Source organism: Perissodus microlepis, chromosome 10, assembly GCF_051167445.1.
Source record: "Perissodus microlepis isolate ML-2025 ecotype Zambia chromosome 10, ASM5116744v1, whole genome shotgun sequence".
NCBI classification, from domain to species: Eukaryota; Metazoa; Chordata; class Actinopteri; order Cichliformes; family Cichlidae; genus Perissodus; species Perissodus microlepis.
Window position 1 is genome coordinate 20,326,330 of NC_140470.1, and position 23,036 is coordinate 20,349,365.

Genomic DNA, 23,036 nt, shown 5'->3' on the forward strand with positions numbered 1-23,036 from the left:
CCCTTTTTTCACAGTGATGTGTGCTGTTCACATCTGATTACCACCAGGGCAATAACGGATAATCCACCGCTACTAATTTTCTACAACAGTTATGCTAATTGTTCCTGTTTGCTCTCTGACTTTGGTGCCTCTCCAAATAAAATAATTGTTTTCACTCCTGAAATTATGCAGCAAATTAAAAACTATTTTTTTCATTGCCTGTGTTAGTTTTTTATTTACCAATATTGAAAGCTGCATAATTATCACATAAAACTTGCAGATTTGTCAGTTTTTGCTCTGGAAAATTTTGAAATTTGAAATTTCTTTCAACACACTTAACCACTTATTTGCTCAGTGTAGCGTACATATGCACACGATGCACACGCACACTGACCCTCACATCACAGGCCCCCAGCTGCTGCTCTGTTGTAATTTATTATCCCTTCTGTGCCCAGTGGAGTCATGAAATCAGCCTGGCCTTTGTGACACACACACACCCACATGGATGCACACACACACACACACACAGTTCATGTGTCTTTTTCAAACAGTCATCTCAGCCCGCTACCCAGAAAGACCTCTTTGGCTTAATTAGTATAGGGTCCCCAGGGAGCGCACAACAGGGGAAAATACACTGGATGGATGAAGGAAGGATGAAGGGTCTGAGGCTGTCAGGCAAAAAAATAAAGAAAAAAGAAAAACATTGAGGAGATGAGCTTTTCTGTTATATAAAAAGTGGAGCAAGTTGGGGGGTTTTCAGCTTATATTTAGAGTGAGGTTGTTAGTGATTATAAATATTACCCATAGATCAATGAGAAGCTTCCCATCCATACCCCAAGGTCCTTTGCATCCCCAAACTACCCACACGGTTTTCTTTCTCAGCCACATGCCCGATCCAAATGAATATTTTATAGGACCCAAACACAACTCTACAATAGCACACCATAAGGCTTTGTTACGCTGGTCAACACTACACATGTAAACATCTACATAATTTACACAAATACAATCGGTGTCAAAGTCAAAATTCTGTATTGTTCATGTGTAAACTTGGGAATACAGAATTGTCTTCTATGCACTTTTGGGTTTGGCTGCAGAATTTTCTACCAAAAATCAAAACAGCAGGAAATTGTTGAAATGAGATTTTAAGAAATTAAACATCAAATATTGTGAACTTGTATGCATTTGCTCTCAGGCACCTCTGTGCACGCTTATAAATGCACACTTGACTCACAAACACACACACATGCACGCGTACACTCTGGGAGGAATTGCACCATAATTATGCCTTAGGTAGAGGTGATTAATTTTTTAATGGATTCAATGTTTTATTCATAGTACCTATCCACTCTTGAATATGGCAGAGCGCACAGAAAACCATTGCCAGAAAGTGAATACATGATAAAACTGGCTATTAGCAAGTTCATACAGTAGATAAATTACACATCTCGGTAGCTTTGAAAAAAGTCGAATTTCAGGCTGAAACTGTAGATTCGCAGTAGGTCTTATAAATAGTTTCATAAATATGTAATTTACTTCCCCTTCTGCCTCGTGCTTTTTTTTAGGGTTGTTCTGGGCATGAAGAATTTGGAACAAAACAATGTATTTTTGTGACAGACAGCAAAAGGCAGAGAAAAGGGACAGTAGGAGGAGAGGGTGTTGTCTCCTGAGTGAGGCCAGCGGGACCGGTTATTCTGTCCTAGAAATCCATTTACAGCACTGAGCACTCTGCCTAATCATCTGCCCCACTGTGAAAGGAATACTGTGTCCTACACTCAAGAAGGGCCATCACATTTAGGATTTTTAAATATTAGTCCTTCCTCCTGCTGATTTTCTCCCCCCAGTGTATGAAGAAGATTTCTTTTGAGCAGTTTTGTTTGCAGACCAGAGTGGAGATTGAAGAATGATGAAAAAGGGAAACGGAGGTCGCATGTATAATGATAGAAATTTAAGATAAAACTGTTAGGATGGAGCTACTGTGGACACGATACTCTAATTAACAAAAGCAGTAGGGGTAAAATGATTATTTTATTATGTTTAGACAGTCATGGGGCTTAATTATATTTTGGAGAATATAAAAAGAGGATTTAATTGTGCAACTTAAATTCAATATAAATATTTCTGAAGCAGAACATGAACAAAAAATAATATTTGGCATTGTTTCCAAGCAAGAATTCCTTATGCTCTACTCTTTATTCATACTACTGTAGTGTAGAGCATGAGGAGTGGCAGAAAGCTGGATCTCATTTGTGGTTTAAAAAAAACAAAACAAAAAAACATTACTCCTTCTTCCTGCTGTTTTTCACCCTCCAGTGCATGAAGATTTCCCTTGAACAGTTTTGTTTGCGGAACAGAACAGACATTTTAAAAAATGAGGAGAAGAAATGCAAATGATGATAGAAATTTGTGATACGAGTGTTTGGCTGCAGTTAAGCAGAACCGCTGCAAAACAGTTGAGGTGGTCCGGGCATCTGATCACCCCCTGGATGCCTCATATGTGAGGGTTTCTTGGACATGTCCAAGTGGGAAGAGGCCTCTGGACATACTGCGTTTTGGCTGGCTGGGGAACACCTTGGAGTTCCCCCAGAAGAGCTGCAGGAAGTAGCTGGGTGAGGGAAGTCTGGGCATCTTGGCTTAACTGTCTCCACAACCAGATCAAGTGGCAGAGGGTAGGTGGATGGATTTCTTATTGCAATATTGTCTTATTTGTACACATCTACGGGTATTTGCACAGCTCACGCCAACCTCTGAGCACAATGTGAATGGCCACATTATCAGGCATCTGCAATCTATTCTCTTAATCTGATTGCTTTAATCCGGTCACTCCTTAACCCTGCTAATACCTGCTCCATGGCCTGTTCATCCTTCCTGTATATATTAAATAATGCAGGAGACTGCATGTTCCCCTAATTTATCGCTCTCTCCCAGCTGGATTTGAAGTGACAGATTTATGAGATTGCCATTTGCAGCTTGCGTGTAATACTGCCAGTTGAGGGTCAGTGAGACTGACAGAGTCAAAGCTGTTTGATGACCTGTCTGTGATAATGACCATACAAGAGAGAAGGACACAGAAGGACAGGGAAACAGATAAAAGGAGTAGAAGGTTATTGGTGTGGGTGGGTGATGAAGGAAAAAAGGTGGTTGGATGGTCATCTGACAGAGTAAAGCAGACACAACCACATCTCTTAAATGGGCTACATGTGATACCCTAGAAAAAACTGGGACAGATTCATATTGGTATGACGAATCAAATCAATCTTAGATGTCAGTTAATACTGTACACGGAGAAAATTGCTTTTTTAGATCAAAAGAAGAAATCTTTTCTTGAGCGCTTTTTTTACTGAATTTGAGATTATAAGATTGTCTCCTCTCTAATTTCTGTCCATTAAATCAGGACACAAGCAGGCTTATTCAACGTTTTGTTAGCATAAACACTAACCTGGCTTTGTGCAAAGGTGAAAACACAAGCACCTATAGCTCTATTTCTTAAGGGTGCTTTATCCCACAGGCTTCAAACTCTGTTAGGGCCTGGGGCAGAACATACTATGTCTCTCTCACACACTATAAGTATAGCATCTTCATTCCAGCTTCTGATCACTACAATGGACTATGACCAGAGTCAGAGGTAAAAGTAATATATTTCCTAGTATGCTCCTTGTTCATTGAAACATCTCAGAAAAATGTGCCAAATGATTAAAATAATCAACCAAAACAAAATAATTTGAAGCTAAAATGGTATCGGCACCCTGCTTCTTGCCCTGTCTTGACCCTGAATTGGATAAACCTGTCACGGCTGGCGGGGTGAGCCGTGTGGTGTTGGAGAAAAGGAGGACTCAAAATGCGGCAGTGACTGATGTTTCGAGTGACGTTTATTTACAAGGTGGCAGTGACAAAAACAGGCAGTGAGGCATGACAAAACAACTGAAGAAACCTACACTGGGAGAACTAAATGACAAACCTGAGACCATACAAAAGGGGTGCGGGGCAGAGAGACGCAGAGACAGGAACGGAACACCATAGAACGCAGACGAACCGACCACGAACACAGACCGACACCCACTATATATACACACACACAAGGTAATCGGGTAATCGCACACAGGAGGGAAGAACAGCTGATCTGAATACACATGATGACTGGAGGGCACAAGTTGAACACAATGACAACAGACACAGACCTTCAGAATAGAACAGGAAATCCAGAACACGAGCCTTCAAAGTAAAGCCGGAACACACAGACTGATTTACAACACAACACAGGGACATGAACAGAGCACCGAGGACAGACACAGGTAGGGCTGAATATACACCAAACTTCAGGTTCAACCCTAAACTAATACAAAATCAGAATAACACAAGGCACACAAATGAACTTCAAGGAAACACAAAACGCTGGGTCAAAATGACCCAGGACCATGACAAAACCGAAGAGAATGAATGGATAGACGGATGGATGGACGGATGAATGGACGGATGAATGGACGGATGGATGGATGGACGGACGGACGGATGAATGGATGGATGGATGGATGGATGGATGGACGGATGGATGGACGGACAGACGGATGGATGGACGGACAAATGGATGGACGGACGGACGGATTTAATGAATAAAGCATTTATATACTACATACATGAAGTTTGGTTCACAAGATAGAACCATAGCTGACACTTGTAATCTGCCTAATATAATGGATTTGTGTATTTTGTGTAATGTACAAAGGATAATAGTTTGTCATTTCTGGACTGTGCTGTGCACACTGACAAGGATATAAGCCTTAACATTGAAGTTCACTGGAAGCCCACATACACAAATCTGTACTTTTAACTCCCACCACCCTCCGGAACACAAACTTGGGGTGATCAGGACCCTGCCATACTTGACAGAAAATGTTCCCTCTATGGCAGAAGGGAAACAAAAGGAACATATACGTGTACACAAGTACATACTGTACTTCAGACCCAGCCACACCCTCGGACATAAACCTGTTCATCCGTAAAACAAAGCTCCCAAACAGAAACTAAGCAACATAGTGTACGCTGCGCAGTGCAGTGAGGAGTGACAGATGGTTTGAAATAGGAGTAAAAGAGGCCACCTATGTCCACTGTGGAGGACCATCATCGAAGGAGGTGGTGGCTTACGGCAGGTGCCTCAACCCTGACTCACATCAAGTAACCTCAACAGGTCACATGATAGGGTGGGGCAAGGTCTCACAGTGGTTTCACCTGAAACCTCTGGTGGTAATGACCCACGCCTTTTTTCACACCTTGTCTCATGTGATGACGTACGTGATTAATAGTGTGTCAACGACCACCTCCTAAGCAGCATTAGGGCTTAAATACCTGGGACTTTTGGTTTTTGAACTGAAAGAGCCTCTTGGATGAGAGGTGAAATGGGTTTAAAAAACTTAAAGCTCTCTTTCTGGCTCTTGTTTTTCCTGTAATGTAGATGGGACAATTTGATAGTCATGAAGCTTTTTTGCTAAGCAATCTGCTTCCTGGTTGTCACTACATATTTAACTGTATGATTACATGACAGCTGCTTTTGATTTTGGATTGAATAGGCTGTTTTCTCATAATAAAACCTATTATAAGACAGTGTGAGTACAGATGTAACACAGATAGGAGATATTATATTAACCAGCTTTTCTTTTGGTATGCAACATAACTCCTTGTCTAACAAGGAGAGATTTTATCCACAATTCTTTTGAATCTTTATGTCGATGATGTGTCAAAGAATATGAGAGCCTGTAAATTTAGTGAACCACATCATGTATGCAGATGATCTTGTGGTCTTCAGTCCTAGTAGTGCTTCTCTCCAGCAGCTACTTCACATATGTTCTGCGTATTACTTGCAATGCCTGTAAGAGCGATGTGATTTCTAGATTCTATATAGATTAAGGAGGAAATCTATCTCGGATTTCCAAAGTTTACATTGTCAGATAATAATCTTACTGTCAGTAATGAGATCAGATATCCTGCAGATCTTTCTGCAGATCCAATGACAGATGACAACAATATTTATAGGCATGACTGTTAATGTATGCTCAAGCGAACATCCTCTTATGCAAATTTACTGCATGTACAGAATGAGTGAATATTTCTTTATTTAGAGCATACTGTACACATTTGTATACAGAACACCTGTGGATGAAATACAGGGAAGCGAGCTACATGTAGCTTATAATGATGCCATGAGGTTGTTACTAAAGAGACTAAAATGGCAAGTGAGATGCTTGTAACTGCTAGAATCAGTATATTTAAAGCTTTATTAAGAAATCTCATGTTTAAATTTATATTCAGGCTCAACACGCCTGAGAATGAGATCACTGGGCTAAATGGATATCAGGTTTGGCAAAACATCAGTCTTTATTGGAGGCACTCCTGTAGTCTCTTTGTGGGTGTATTTCTTTCTATGGACAATGAGTGCTGAATAAAGATTGACTGATTGGGAAACATTGAAAAGAGGAGTCTCTAGCCACCTGACAAAAATGATAATGCTGAAAAATACTGCAGAGTGCAGTGGCCAGTGTGAAGAGGACGAGATTTGCATTTAAGTTAGGCATGAAAAGGAACACCAAAACGACCACCAAAAAAATTATAGCATACCTCCTTGTTTCATCTCCACACAACAAATGAGCTAGGGATCAAAAAGCCCGAGCCAAGGATGCGTTTTTACTGAAGCTTTGGTGGGGGGGTTGGGTTTCTCATTTTTCTCACGACCTGATATAGGCTGCATCGTGAAAAGACAGGATCGCGATGGGAGGAGGGTTTTTTTCTGCCCTGAGTGGGCAGGCCCTTAAAGCACGGCGTGGTTATATTATTGGCGCATAGCTGTTAAATGATGAAGAATTTTAGAGAGGTTGCCGGTGGTCCAACCAATCGCGTACCGAGGTGTGGCCCCGTGAAGGCGTGGTGTAAGCGAAGAGGGGCCGTCCCAGAAGCGGAAGTGTGTCTCGGCTGATCTTTCGCTGTCATTCGGCCACGGTCGGTTCCAGGAGAGAGGGGCAGCCAAGAAGCAAGCAAGCACACATACACAGAGGATCGGCTGGCTCTGAAGGAGAGACAGTTAGTGAGAAGAAAAGAAAATAAAGCGAACAATGAAACCGATCGAATAAGGCTTTATGAACGAACCGAGTATAAGTCACACACTGCCACGTTAACAAAGCTCTTCGATGATACGGTCCAGATTACAGGCAGCAGATAGAGAGCTGTGTCATTGAGCAGGCAGGACACGTCAGGAGAAGGGAGAGAGAAAAAAAGAGCTGACCGACTGCACTGTACGAGTCAGCTACTAAAACCGCCTCTGAAAACCTTTGCCTGCCGCACTCATTGTTTCAAGGACACCGTCTCGCTCTCAGCCCGAGGGAAAGGATCTCGACACAGACGACGCCGAGGTCGAAAGGTGGTGATCAGAAGGTGAGGAGATGTTTTATTCGCTTGCCTTCAACCTGTCCAGCTAGCTAGCATTCGTGCTAACGGTCGTTAGCTAGCAAGCTAATGTTAGCAACGGATGGAAAAGTTAGCTGGTCAGCTAACAGCGATTTAAACTGCTTCTCCGTCGACGCGTGAAACCGATTAATTAACAATAATTTGCCCGACTGATAAAAAAGCCGTATTAATATAAACTTAATTTTGATAGTGGGCTCTTCCCAGGGTGCTGACAGCTGTCAAACAAGGTCGAGTGTTTTATTTTTGACGGTTTTGTTGGTTTTTTTGTCAATATTTTCAGCCTTCGTTGATATTTTGTGCTAATGTGCGTTTCTTGGGTGATAATTAGTTGCCTGTCAGTTGGTTTTCGTTAGTAAAACGTCCCCAAATGGAGACTATATGCTCGACACAGCAGTGGTTCTGGCTTTACTGGTGGCTGCCAGCAGCTCAGCTGTAGACAATCTGGCAACGTCACGGGGTTATAATTAGCTAAAGATGTAATGTTAACTGGCTGGCTTTTTTTTTAAGGATGAGCTCTAAAGCCTCAGTACAGTGAATGTTATATGTGTGTAGGATCTCATTTAGAACCTACACATAAAGAGATTTCCATGCCTCTGTGTCCCCTCACTTAGTTGTTTTTTTTTCTAAATCCCTTGATCTGTTGGTTAATGTGAGTGGGTGACTGCTAACTCAGTGCATGCCATGCTTGTATGCTCTTCTCTCTATAGGACCAAACGATCACGGGATAGCACTTGTCTGTGGGGGGAGAAAACAAATGGGGGATTACGGGTTTGGAGTTCTAGTTCAAAACAACACTGGCAACAAGTCTGCATTCCCGGTCCGAATCCACCCGCATCTGCAGCCCCCTCATCATCACCAAAATGTGTCGCAGAGCCCTGCCGCTTTCATAAACAGCACCACAGCCGCAGGGAATGGCACCACGGGAGGCTCTCCCTGGCTCTTCCCTGCCTCCGCCACCCACAACAGCGTGCAAGACGAAATCCTGGGGGGGCCAGAAAAACCCAAAGCACAGCAGCAACAGGAAATGCAAGAAACGCAAGAAAAGCAGCAGTTGTCTCCCGGGAGTCACCAAGAGGGTGGAAGTGGGATAATTTCAGAATTGGAAAAAGCCAGGTCCGAGGAAGGCAAGACAGAGAATGGCACATCTGACAGCAGTAATGGAAAAGAGAAGCAGCTCCGTCTTGAGTCACCTGTTCTGACAGGCTTTGATTACCAGGAGACATCTGGTCTCGGGGGTACGGGCCCAGTTCAGTCCAGTACAACCTCGTCATCGCTTTCTGGCTTTAACAACTGGTCACCCGCCATCCCACCTGCGCCATCAACAATCATCAACGAGGATGTCAGCTTTTTCAACCCGGCGTCTGCCAGTAACGGGCCTCTGCTGTTCCAGAACTTCTCACACCACGTCAGTCCAGGGTTTGGTGGGAACTTCTCCCCCCAGATCGGACCAGCTGCTGCCTTGTCCCAGCACCACCCGGCTCCCCCACCCCATCCCCATTTCCAGCACCCCCACAGCCAACACCAGCAGCATCGGCGTTCTCCAGCTTCTCCCCACCCACCACCGCCCTTCCCACACAGGAATGCAGCTTTCAGCCAGTTGCCGCATTTGTCCAACAGCCTGAACAAGCCCCCGTCTCCCTGGGGTCCAGCCAGCTACCAGAGTCCTTCTCCCTCCCCCGGCTCCTCCACTTCCTGGAGTCCCGGAGGAGGATATGGTAGTGGTGGCGGCTGGGGAGGATCTCAAGGCAGAGATTATCGACGCGGGCTGAATGGCGGGATGACTCCCATTAACTCTATCTCCCCACTGAAGAAGACCTTCCCTAACAACCATGTGGCATCCCAGAAGTACCCTCGAAACAGTCCCGCAGGCTTTAACCCCAAGTCCTGGATGGATGATGGAGTTGGCCGCAGCGATAACATCTTCCCCTTTCAGGTCAGTTTGCCTCTAAGATGTTTATTCAGATGGTTGAGTGGGAATTTTCACTAACTGTATGGAATTGTCCTCTTTTTCTTCCCAATTATGTTGTATACTAAGCATGAATGTCCAGCGTATATGTCTGGTTCTGAATATTTTTCAGTTGTAGCTGCTCATCACCTGAATTATTAAACAGCAGGATGTCATTTATGTGAACTATTAATATTATAGCATTATGTGGTACAGCTTCTATTTTTAGACACAGCAGGAGGGCACAGATTTACACGATGCTTTTGCTACTGTGTTAAACCTGTTATTGGACTCTGTACTTCTATAGCTGAGCGTCCTTTGCGATGACTAATGTGGCTCTGTCACTGCAGTGGTGTGTGCCACGTGAATTGGGGGGGGGGCATATAGGAATGGGGGAGAAGACAGCATGGACAGAAAAAAAAATGATAAGATTTTAAAATGGGAGACTGGGAGAGCGAGGTACAAAATGAAGACGGCGATGGAGGGTATAACGACAGACAATAGTGTCAAAAACTATATCTGCATTAAGTGATGAATAACAATACATTATGGTTAGATTGCTTTTGTTCCAGTCGTAAACAACCATTAGCAACAAACGGTGATACTGTAGATCCATGAACCTTGCTCAGTTCTTTATGCTTTGCATATATTAGGCTCTTGACCTATTACACTGTGTAAAATAGAGTCTGATGATTTATAAGATTTAGAGTTACATTAATCACTTACTGTATGTCATGTCATGGCATGGGTGGCCACCCCTTAATAAAAAAAAAATCCAACCTGTTCATTCATTTTAAAAGCTGGGTCCACATACAATGAAGACTGCTTAAATAATTGTACTGTCACATGTAGAAACCAGCTGTAATGGAAAGAGGTAGAGGGGCCTGGAGATAAATTCATTCTATTGATCTAGCCCATGATTGATTGTGCTGGTCGTTATAAGGAGGAGGGGAAAGAGACGGAGGTGGCTATAGACCCATCTGGGCCTATCCAGTGAAATGTTTCTTTAAGTACCCTACATATCCTTTACTTTTTTACGTTGTGACAAAGTCCCTGCAAGTTGGTGTCAGTCGTAGTCATCGTCATGGATGAAAATAGATCGTGTTAAATAGTCCTGGTGGCTGCATGTCTTTTTAGATTCAGCAGCCTGTCAACATCCTAACTGAACGTATAGATTGCAGATTTCCTGGACACGTTCTTTACCAGTGAATCCAAAATTCTCTAAAGAAGCAAAGTAACTTAAAACTGTTAATACTGATCCTTGTTGTGACCTTTCTTCTTGTCCATTAGCAGTTAATGACTCAACACTCCACAGGCTCAGCAGCCAGAAGGCTGTGCGGACATGTCTTGACATGCATTAGAGAGGGAGCACATGCTTCTCAGTAGCTATTTAGGATTAATGTTGTTAACAGCTAATTGCTGTAGGTAGTTGTGCGGCCCAGGTTCGTGTCTGACCTGTTCCAGTTTGCTTTGATGAGGAGACTATTTAAAGGGGGCCTGTTATTCTCATTTACAGTTCCATATTTTTATTCTTGGACTCCACTAGACTAGCTTTGCATGATTCAGTTAAAAGACATCCTCATTTGTCTTGTACAGGGTGTTGGTACAGTTCATCCAATGTTTGAAATGAGCTTTTTTAGCTCCCACCCCATCATTGCTTAAAGCCACTAAATGTCAGTGACCTTCTGTGGTCTCTGATTGTCACCACACTTGCTGTGTGGACTTCCCTTAAGAGGACAATATTAGGAACATCCTCTCTCTTTTAGCTAGTTTTCTGGCAGCATAATTACAAGGATGGTGGCTCACTTATTTAGCATTGTAGTTTAAAAAAAAGATAACTAAAATTGTAACAAGGTAGTTAGCTAATTTATAACTTCATCCTATTGCTTCTATTAACAGTTTTTACATGTGAAAAAGATTTAAAAAGCTTAAATTGATTAAATAACTGGGCAAATGTTGTGACCTAGTTCTGTATTACCTGTTCAGCTAATATCCGTCCTCTTAAGTTAATTAGTTACTGTATGCAAAATCATTTGTTGTGATATGTGAACGGGGTCATCAGTGATAGAATACTATAATGATCTTATAGAAGCATCACTTTCTGCTCATGCTGGAAGGAGGGAGGCTCTCCTGTGTCTCACTTTGTCTCCATCCTCCTCCCTGCTTTGTGCAGAGGTGCACATACGCAGCTGTTATGTCTTCATGAGCACAAAATTACAGATTAGCATGGTTGGATGGTACAAAAAAAGCTGTTGGCTTAATAAAAAAAAAAAAAGACCAGAAAAAGTATAATGAGAAAGAAGTTCCCAACATGCTTTGTAGATTTAAATGCTGATTAACATAAAAGCGTTACAACTGGTGTCAAACAGCCTGTAGATCAGATTTGGGTTTCTGCAACAATTTCGAGAAGCCTGACTGTTACATCCCGGTGTTAGAGTTAAGCTAGCTTTCCTGGAGCTGCAGTATGTTGTTCTTCCTTGTGGTTGAATCAGATCAACTAAAGTAGCATTGTCCTCTTGCCCCCTTGATACTGCAAGGGCAGATGGAGGATGGGCGTAGAATGGCCTCCCTGTCGGTGTGCATGTCTGAGAGAGGGAGAGGGACTGATTATGTAAGTTTAACTCCTTTTTTAAAATAACAACACATTTAAAATATAGGTTTCAATAACCAAAAAAGGATAACAATGACTGTTAAGAAATTGCTGTGTATATTTATAGTCCTCAAGCTCATTTTGAAACCTGCCGCAATCTCCACTTTTGCTTCTTTTCTTCAAGAACATCTCCTTCGTGAATCTGTACTTTTCAAGCATATGCATGGTGGCGTAATGGCAAGTCGGACATGATCAGTTCACGCAGATTTGTTTTCGCCTCGCTTTGCGTGGATGTGGATCGGTATTGTTTTGCCTGTAGTTACATCTTCCACTCAGATCTGTATCAGTGCTGCTTGTTGCATTGTGTAATGCAGCCGCTTTGGAACATTCACTTCATATGCACTTCATGTGGATATTAGGATTTGTTCCAACTGAGATAGTTTACTACATATAAATGAGGATTTGCTTATAAGTCTGTCAAATTCTGAATCACATCAGTTGTTTTTCTTCTTTTTTTTGTCAGTTTTGATCCACCACAAAACAATCGAATCTTGAAATGTTTCATTTTGGTGTGAGCATGTACTGTAGGTCATGATGTTGTGGTGAAGTGGTTACTGTAGAAACCATTGTTAAATTACTGCACAGCCAACCAAGCGTCACATTTAATTGCCAGTGCCTTCTCTGTATATTTCACTCTTAAATACATCTATCCAAGTGTTGTTTGGCTTTCATTATCCATGCTTGCATATACATGTGACATGAAAATTGCCACATCCGTCTGATCAGTTGCCTTAAGCAGTTTCCTATCCATTTACTCCCGTAGCTACAGAAATACTCTAGAGGAAGTTATGGGAAAGATGGCTTTGTTTTGCTTTCTTTAAAACCGTTTTTAAAATGGTTCTTGTCAATGTTTGTTGAGATCAGGCATTGTTCAGATGACTGATTACACAAGTTGTCTTACACAAGGCACTCCCGGATTTGGTAAATGAAACACTGTAGTTTGTGTAACTGTGAACTAAACAGACCTGTGTCACATCCCTTCTCCTGTAAGCCTCAACTGTTGGAGTTTTAGCACACACAACACATGAAGGATCAGGTGGGCATTATTCAGGCCTTCTGTGTTTGACGAAATAACTCCTATTTCATCACAACATCTGCTTCTTTGTGCATTTTTAATGTCGTAAACGTGTAACATAAATGATTTCTGTAAGTCAGTACTTTTGTGACCTTTACACTATAAACTCGCTGCACATAAACACAATAAATCAATAGTATGCAACCAGTCAGATATGTTACAGTGGTTAACTATCCAGACACACTGCTGCTAACTGCTAGCACACAGTTCACTTAGTAAATAACCTTTGACCAGAAATGTGTACTTTTTAAATGTCAGGGAAGTCTTCATTTTCTTCTTCTTCTATCTGTTATTCTTTCCTTCTTTGTCCTCTAATTCTTCACCCGTGAATTTCAAGGTCAGAAGCCTGCTGCGGTGTCAGGTGTACTGAGTGGTTTCAGACTGGTAAATCTGGCCAGTGACCAGATCAAGACCTGCAGGGTCTGAGGCAGAGAAGCCAGCACAGGATATTGCCTCAGTAAGCCACCTGGGTAACTGTTGGTTACAGCGCTCCTGACTGTTTGTGCAGCTTAGAAATAATGATGCTGTTATCTGAAGGCACATTATTAAAACTGTCTCTGTGTATGTCCAGAAAATCTTCTTTGCAGAGTGTGGTTTTACATATCGCTTTAACCAAAACAACGCTACTTTTTATGTAAAATCAGACCTGTAAATGACCAGTACACGGGGTTGTAAGCTGGTTTGCGCTACGAATATTAGACTATTAGGCCATTTGTTTTTACCCGATAAGCCTGTGCTTTAAATATTTGTAGTTGGATGCCCTGCGTCAGCTTACATGGGCTCTAGCTCTTCTGTGACCCTGAATTTGATAAGAGGTTAAGAAAATGGATGCATGTTTGGAAAATACTGTAGCTCTGGAGTGGGCGGCACATTGGTTAGAGCTGTCGCCTCTCAGCAAGAAGGTCCTGTGTCTGCATGTTTCCCTTTTGCCTCCAGATACTAAATCTTCCTCCTACAGTCCAGTGACATCCATGTTAGGTTAATTGGCTGTCTCTGTGTTAGTGCTGCTATATACTGGCGACTTGTCGAGGGTCTACCGCTCCTCTCACACCATGACGGTTGGGAGAGTCTCCAGACCTCAGACCCCAACCCCAATCGTGAATCGGATTAAGAAAATGGATGGATGTATAACTGGATGGATGGCGCTCAGGAGCCTAAAGATCATATTCAGGGTAGTTCTTCTGTGGCTGTTTTTTGAGTGTTTGGATACAGTATTTACATGAACCTTTGTTGGTTATATTCTACAAAGGCCAAGGGTTGCAGTACATGCGTGAAAACCGCTAACATCTGAATCTTTAATGAAAATATGATGCAGAAAATATTGTGTGAACTAGAGGAAGTGCAGTTGGGTAAACTCTATCCTGTCCAGAGTTAATTGTCAGTAAATAAAAGTTAGACAAACAAAGCCATGGAAGTGGCTGAAAAAGCAAGGCCTGTTGCTTTGTGCCTGATAAAACCGAGAGTAAAATGCAGCTATTTATTATGTCTGGTAATGGTAGACAGAAAACATTGTTTGTAAACTCCAGTTGAGAAGAGATAAGAAAGGTATGTGTGAACATCCGTTCATATTTGTACTGTGAATTCCTGAAATAAAACTTTCAATTTACAGCAGAAGTATAAGTTCTGGATTAGCAAGTAAGCAAAGCTAAATGTTATTTTATTATTGCCTGAATTTATTCCAATAAGTAATTTTCTTCTGCTCATTTTTATTTGTTCATAGCTCATTTGTGTCCTGGAGCGATCTGCTTATTCTTAAACTGATATATTTTTGTGGGATCACTAGGATGTCAGGTGTGGCAATGGCAAATGGTTTGCATGGATCAACCCCTTTTTTGGGGGTGAAATGGTAGAATTATTGCTGCGGTTTTTCACAGATGTATTAATCAGGTAATTGAACTGTAGACCTGCCCATTTGCCTGTGTTAAACACAACACCTTATGGTTCCTGTACACAATCACGCTGACACTGACAAATTTTCTTTAAAGATAAGCCTCAGGCCTTTCAGGTACCCTTCCTTGCCTACCTGTGATGTTCTGCATGAAAACTGTCATGCCATTTCAGACAAATTCTCTCGGTCATTTGAAGCCCAAGGTTAAAACCATTACCACTGGTCCTTGTGACAGTGGTGTTAAATTAGAAAAAACTTTCTTTTTTTTTTTTTTAACTAATGAGCGGTGCACCGGCAAGCACATAACTCTCCTGATCATACAGCCTCATTGTGCCCTTCTTACGCCCTTGACAGACGCTCTACAACAGGAAGAAAGGGCACTTGTGTATACGTGTGTGCATAAGCCCTAATTAGTCACTGAAATATGTGTTCAGCAAAATTTGATATAACAAAAAAGAGTTGACAAAGGAAAGTTTATGTTCAGATGTCTTATTATAGGTAGCTTTGCTGAATGCATACAGTAAGTGAGTTGTTTTAATCTAATCCCCAAGCAGTTCAAATACTGCTTGAACGCCTCCCTTTGTCACTTGTTTTAAAACCCAAACGCACACACTGTTCAGACAACACTGTGTATTTGGTTGTTTTTGGCAGCTGGGAGTAGTTAATATTACTGTTTAGTACAATCACCAGAGCTGAGCAGTGTGGAATTTTTTTTTTTTATCACAATTCTTTTCTTTAATGTCAGTCTATCGATCAGTATATAATTTTGACTTTTTACTTGTGATGATGTAAGGTTGATTTTGATTTAAATATTTATTTCTGGTCTGTTATATATACCTATTTTGTTTTAAAATGCAAAGTGACAACTCTAATCAGTTAAAAAGTTCTGTGACAGAAGAACGCAAAGAAATGTCTAAATTCTTTGGTCAGTTCCAAATAAATAAAATGGATCCACATTTAAGAATGGAAAATAAGTCACTAAAAATGGCATCGATACTTTTTTGTTGATTCAAACCGTTCTGTCCCAGTCTTCTGAGCCTTGGACTGTGTCCTCTTGGGTGTCGTGCTCTGTAATGCATGAGTTTTTGTTAACATTTTCTGGTGTCATTTTGTCCTTTAGCTCGCTCATACTCCTGACGTTCTACTGTACGTGGTTGCAGGAGCCCAGACATGTGCCACTACCTGCTGCTCTTCCTATGCTTTGCAGGTCACGTTAACCTGATGTGGCTCAAACTCTGCTATTCTCATTGTCATTGGACTTTTGTGTTGCCTGTCAAAACATGGATGGAATGAGTTTTATCAACTTTATATTTATTTTGTGATAACTAAATAATCACAAGCGTCAAAAGAGCAACTTGTTTCCCTTTCCTGTACTACATTTTCCCTCTTTTTATAATGAATTACCTCACTATTCACTTTTGCTCTCCCCTTTCTTTAACAGCTGTATCTACCTTCCTTCTTTGGCCTTTCTATCTTTTACAAATCTCAGGGATGTAATTAAAAGCTCAACCTTCCGACAATTGAATATAAGCGAACTATTAAATAACCTCCAAATTCTACAGCCCTGACAAATTACACATCACCAGTGTATCCTTACTCTTTTTTGCCTTTATGTTGTGCATCCCTTTACCCTGCCACAGCTTCCATTTTATCTTAACAGCCAGATGACATTGATGATTAATGTTGAGAGTTAATCACCCACAGCATGTTGGATTTAATCATTCTTTGATGACTCTACATGCCATGAAAATCTGTTGGAGGTTGCTCAGTTTGGTGCTGCTAAAGATTAAATTCTGTTTAGAGGGAGCAGTCACACAGTGGTAGCCAGGCCCAGCCCTGATTTTGTTTGCTTTTTTGTTTTTTCCAAACATGCTTGACTTGAGCTTTTATGATATTAAAGGCAGCGTGTTGTCGGTGGTCTCTGTTATAGACGGAGCCGATGATAGGCTCTTCTGTCCAAATAAATATCTCCTGTCAAAAATAGACATTGTTTTTTATAGATGTCTAAAAATGATTGGAATTGACTCTGTGTAAATATACCAGGGAGCCCAGAATGGCAAAGCCCAGATCTACCTAGACTACTTTTTCAGTCAGTGTTAAGCAACTAGTGTGTGCTGTGTGCAGCACTTTATGCACTGGTTGTAAAGCTAACCCATATCAGAATTTAATGAACCATAGATTGAATGACAGATGAACCAATTTCTAATCATGTGTGGCCCAGTACGCTTTTGTCAAGCATTTCAAATAAGCTTCTTAGACAATGCATAGGTCCCAATTTAAACAAAGAAGAAAGAAAAGAAAAGGAAAAAAAAGAATTGATTATTAATTTTAGATTGATAAGAATTACTGGCTGAAAAAGTCAAATTATCTGAGAGGTAATTGTAATGGAATAATAAATAATAAGCCCATTTTTGTGTGTTCCATAATCCTTATTCTGGATAATAGTCATGACAATTTAAAATTTTAAATGATTAGTTTGGTGCATAGTTTTTAATTCAGTGTCAAACAAACAGCAAATGGCACCGGGCCTGGTAGAGTAAGGTTGCCTTGCTGCATACAACCAACAATTCACACCTATCATGCATAGTAAAAGGAAAAAAACCCTGCACTGTCACTGTTTACATTATCAGCTTCAAATAGACTGCTTCAGGGTTACACGTTTCTGCAAGAGATGATTTTGCAGTGTGAATGGGCTGCATGCAAATTTAAGTGTATGCATTAGGCCGTGTTCATAGATTACAAGAACTACCATATAAACCGTCATTTTTCTTGCTTGTGGCTAATGTGCGTGCATCTGTGCATGCTTGCAATCTGTCAGGGATAAGCTCTTTGCTGGACAGCTGGCCAGTTGTTGAGAGCGAGTGAGATGCAGAAATCTGATGATTAATTACTCTCCAGGCTAATGCTTAGCAACTGCAGAGAACCAGCCAGGCCTCAAGTCCACCATACTGAGTCCATCTCAGCCACAAAATGAATTTGTATTATCCAGAAACAGTATAATAGAATTACCCTGTCATACTACACCGCCCACATATGATGGTAAATAAACTGATGCCACAAAGCATGCGAATCCAAAAATGCGTACAGCATTGTCCGCTTCCTATTTGTATGCATTTGTCGTCATGTCAGAATATACTCATTACCCTTGTATACTTAAGGCAGAAACCAAACCTGGACTCTGTTTCTGCTTCCCTTGCCTTGGAGTGTTTGACTTATTTGTCCTTAGGCAATAGCGCAAGTGCATATATTATACTGAAGCGGATATGAGAAAATGGTGGACACAATCTGGCCTGTATCCCCATGTTGATATTTGTTTTGAGGGAGAGAGAGTTAGTGCATTGGGTGTGTTCTGCCACAGTGTTGTTTCTGTTGTAGTCAGCTCAAATGCTGGTAAGAAATTTGGCTACAGCTGGGAAGTTTGGCTGTTTTACCAGCCAAGTGTGCCAGATACCCAACCACGCTCTTCAAGCCGATCAGATAGTAGATATTGAATTTTGGTGAACAACTCCAGACACCGGACGGTAGATTAATGAGAAAAAGAGAAAAAAAGTGTGTTGCCCTCCTAGTCAACCCTTGAAGTGTAGTTCACTTAGATAGGTGTGTTTCTTCTGAGCCTTTTAGCATGGTAACACAAAGGACAATGAACATTTCTTAGTCTTTTCTGACACTGCCTGCAGTTTGCCGTTAGGCTTCGAATTGGTTGCTGGTTTAACGCCAGAGATCGTTGCATAGATGCTGCTGAAGAAACAACATAGTAAATTTAAAGAGTGACTGATAATGCAGCCTTAGTGACATGATGGGTAATTCTCTGCCCATTATCAGTCAGGCCCAGGGCAGAGCTGACTGTGTAGTGTTGTTGTCAGGATGTTTTCTCTGTTTTGTCTGAAACGGTGAACTTGTTTCTGTGCCATGCTTTATTTCAGTTATTTAACACTTTTCTCTTCCGTTTTTTCTGACCATCATTCGAACTGTTGCTACATCTGAACTGTATGAGTTTACTGCTTACTTTGCTTATAGTTTTTAAATTTGGATTTAGAGTTTTCCACATTTCATCTGAACTGTCCGCCGATTAGGTTTAAAAAGAAACAGGCCACATTGTTTCACACTGATGCTTTTGTTATTTTAACATTGCGTTGCTGACATGGTTTGGAAGTCTGATCTGTCAATCATCCAGTCAGGTTCAATTGCTTCTAAGTGGATGTTTTTACAGCGTTAAACCTGAACACATTAGGTGTGTTCTGGCATTGTTATTTTAGAAGCATGACAGTTGGTAGTTAGGCAGCCATTCCTTCTCCTGTCTTTTTTTAAATTTTTTATTTTTTTTGTTAAATTGTAGTAATCTATTTTATGTTTTTACATATTTACACAAAATGCTAACGGTTGTTTTTCTTTGAGTGCCGCTCTACAAATTAGTTGGAGATTGTTTCTCATTTAAAAAACCCCTTAAATAATCAAGTAGTCGATGGACTAGATACCAAACTGGAAGTAGGGCATGCATATTCAGTCGTGACCAAGTTTTGAGAGAATAAACATGACTAAACTTTTTAGTCATAGGGTACAGCCTATGAACAACAACTTCTAGCAAGAACAATTGCTGCCTTTGTCAAGTATGAGATCTCTGACACATGCATGAGGAATAGAAAAGGTTTTTAAGCCATTTCTACTTTTGAAGTTGGTATTTGTTAGAGAATGACTTGGAAAATGGTGAAGGAGGAGGAAGGAAGCAATGAGACATTGAAAAGCGAGATGCGAATAATAATTATTTCATATTTAACTTTTGGTTCTTTCAGAGGAATGGAAACCAAAAGAGTTGATCACTTTCTTTAGAAGTTGTTGACATAGACTGCATATTTTGTCTAGCTGAGGTGGAGTCGGTACTGAAACCTTATCAGCATGCCACTTGGAGTGTGTGTGTTTGTTTATGGGTACATGTTTTTCGTGTGAGAATATTTTGTATATACACATCGTATGGGTGTGTGCGTGTTAACACGTATTTGTGTGTGCATACAATTATATCCAGTGTGGCTGGCTGATATGCCAAGGATGCCCTTGTTGTAGGTGACGAAGCTTTTGCCCAGGAATTTGCTTGGCTCATGCTTCATTTGACTGCTTGTTTTTCTCTTGACTTTCATTATGTTGCCTCATCGAACGAGTCTGTTTATTGCTTAGTTGTGTTTACTTTGCAAGTTGCACAGCAGGAAAAGCACACAAAAACATGCAAGAAAAGAAATTAGGGTTGAATTAAACACATAATAATTAAGCACATAACAGCATCTTATAAGACGAGAGAAATCAACTGCTGAGAGCAAAAGCTAGATTTAATAAAAGAAAAGAACAACATTTAATTCTTCTTCCCATTGGTAGATACACACCTACAGATAATTTTTTAAGCTACTTTGGGATGAGTCCTTCTAGGCCCACACAATAAAGCTGAACGCAACGTGAGCCAAAAAAATGCTATAACTTTTTTTTATTTCTCATTTCTTACTTTTAAAACGATTTAAACCAATACTAAGTCTATGTGTACCTGTACAGTCTCTCACATTGAGAGAAACAAAGCTTTCTGTCAAGTCTTTTCTTTGAAACAAGCTCAAGTGAGGTGAGAAGAAACAGGAAAGCATGTGACTGTTCCCCTTTTTTAACTCTTTTTGGTCAAAAGTCTTTAAGTATTGCGGGAAGTTTTCACCATTGTGTAAATTTTCTAACATGTCTGTCTTGTGGCAAGACAGTCTTTGGCCAGCTTAGATCTTAACCAAGTCATTGTCGCATTAATAAGGCAATTTCTTCATTGCTGCGCTTTAACAATTAACACCATTGGTTACCACATTTCTTTTTATAGTTGTGTTAACTGCATGTCTTTGAAGCAGGCTAAAAATGTGACAGTGTTTCTTTTTTCTCTCCTCTGTTTAGGAGCGCACCAGGTCATTTGACAGCTTCAACATGAACACTCTGGAGAGCTCCCTGATTGACATCATGAGAGCTGAGCAGGACAGCCTGAAAGGTAAAGATGCCAGTTGTCAATCAAGATCATGAAACACTAAGCAGACCAGCAGCATTTTTTTTTTTTCTGTTTTCTGTTTTTAATTTGACATTGCGTTAACAGCAGAGCTGTTTTTTCATAGAAGGCTGTAGTCACACAGGCCTAGACACTGGTTGGTCTGACAACCACCAGTCGCTAGCAAAAAGTGAGTCTCCAGCATAAAGGTTTTGCCTTTTGAAATGTGTTGGTTGCGGCAATATGTTTCAATCTGTTTGTGACCAGCTAGGAGGTTTTTGGTGCGACAGATGTCTCCCAGCATCAGCCTGCAACTTCCAGCAACCATACATTTTTCCCTATTCTATAGGCAGGGATTTTTTTTTACTATGGATTCAGTACAGGAAATGAGTGTATATGCTGAAAGTGTATGCTTCCCATTTAGCATGTCTGTATTTTTAGAAAACCTGTGATGCGCTGGAGGTAGTTGTATGGACCTGTGTGCACACCACTGTGCAATAGTTATTCAGTGCATGTCAACTGACCTCGCTGAAAATGAGTTTTACAATATAACATGCAAACACTTTGCAGTACACTCGTTATTTTGCATTTGGCAGTTTTCCCCATATAAGGTGTGCAATACAAGAGAAAAAAAATGTTAATGTGCAAGCAGGCTTTAGCTTTAAACACTTGTCTTTGTTATGGATTGTAGCTTATTTGGCCGCACAAAAAAGGAACAACAGCTCACACACAATAATTTATCAGTTAACGCCTCAGTTTTTAGCAGAGAGGTTTCACCTCCTCCACAGGTCAGCCATGTAGAGGCTTTGTCTTCTTTCTGTGCTATCATCGGCGATATTATGAAAGGCCACAGTGTGTAGCAGTCAGCTCACACCTCTGTCTTCCTTTTCCTTCTTTCTTCTTCCCACTCATCATAAAAAACACAAACCAAGACAAACAAAAACAAAATTCTCCTTGTGGCTTCTATTCTTCTTCTTTACATTTTCTGTCATATCCATATATGCGATTATTCTGGGTGCGACAAATGCAGCTGGGTGAGACTATGTTGCATTCTGGCTTATGCCAGAGCTGATGGCAGTGCATTTCACAAGCAGCTCTACACACGGCATTGCTTGAAACTGTGTCTAATAGTCTGTTTTTGCTTGGAAGCCATATCAGGCTGCACAGAGCAGGTCAGGAGGGGACAAAATCACACATGTAAATGACATAGAGAATCTGGTCATTTATCAAAATAAAAGACTAAACCTTTTGAAATGCTCTCTCTCGCGTCAGAGAGGTGCCTTTCCTGTGCAGCTGTTAATATTCTACTTGCTGTGTTACATATGGTATTCCCTGATGGCAGATGTTTTCCACGTCAGTTAGCGTTTTCATATGCAAGTTGATTCCCATGGACCTGTATAGCAATAGTTGACTGACCTACTTTTCCACTGTTATATAACAAAGTAGGAGTTAATGTATTTAATATTTACAAAACACAGACGCCCTGCCGTAGCCATCGTTGCTGCACATATTTGTGGTGTCCACAAGTTGCAGTTTTCAAAGGCACTTTTACCCACTATTGTTTTGAATCTGATGGTTTTTATATTGACAGATGACCATCTACTTTTTCCACAAAGACTGCCGATCAGCATAAAGTGAGCCTTTAGGAAGAGGGGTCCATTTAAGTGTGCTTGTTTCATAGAAACAGTGATGAACTGAGGGGCAATGCAAAAAGAACCATAAGATAAATAGTGTCAGTTGTTTTAAATGTAATTCTCATCATCATTTTTATACTATTTTATTATTGTTTTTGCTATTTGTACTAATTTTATTATTTTAAATGTCATTTTAATAATCTTATTTTTTTTTTTTATTAATTTATTTTATATTATTTTTTTTATTTCTTATTTTTTAACATGTTCAATGTATCATTTCTGGCATGTCAAGTGTACAGCACTTTGTGTTCAGCTGGGGGCTGATCTGAAAGTGCTATATAAATAAATTGCTTGCTTGCTTCAATCAAAGCTACTTCCGTGGCATCCCAGATTTAAAAACACAAAGTGTACAAACTTA

General features: G+C 40.7%; 1 protein-coding gene across 2 annotated transcripts in view; it reads left to right on the plus strand.

Annotated features, from left to right (window-relative positions):
• The first annotated feature begins 6,885 nt into the window (after positions 1 to 6,885).
• cpeb4b (cytoplasmic polyadenylation element binding protein 4b) overlaps positions 6,886 to 23,036 on the plus strand; it is a 33,015-nt gene continuing 16,864 nt past the window's right edge. The window contains exons 1-3 of one of the 2 annotated variants that reach the window (XM_084940621.1): positions 6,886 to 7,398; positions 8,139 to 9,364; positions 20,900 to 20,990. In XM_084940621.1, the coding sequence (XP_084796747.1) occupies positions 8,186 to 9,364; positions 20,900 to 20,990 (1,270 nt within the window). In that variant the 5' untranslated portion in view covers positions 6,886 to 7,398; positions 8,139 to 8,185. The remainder of the gene's footprint in view (positions 7,399 to 8,138; positions 9,365 to 20,899; positions 20,991 to 23,036) is intronic. The other variant, XM_084940620.1, reaches the window with a different exon arrangement.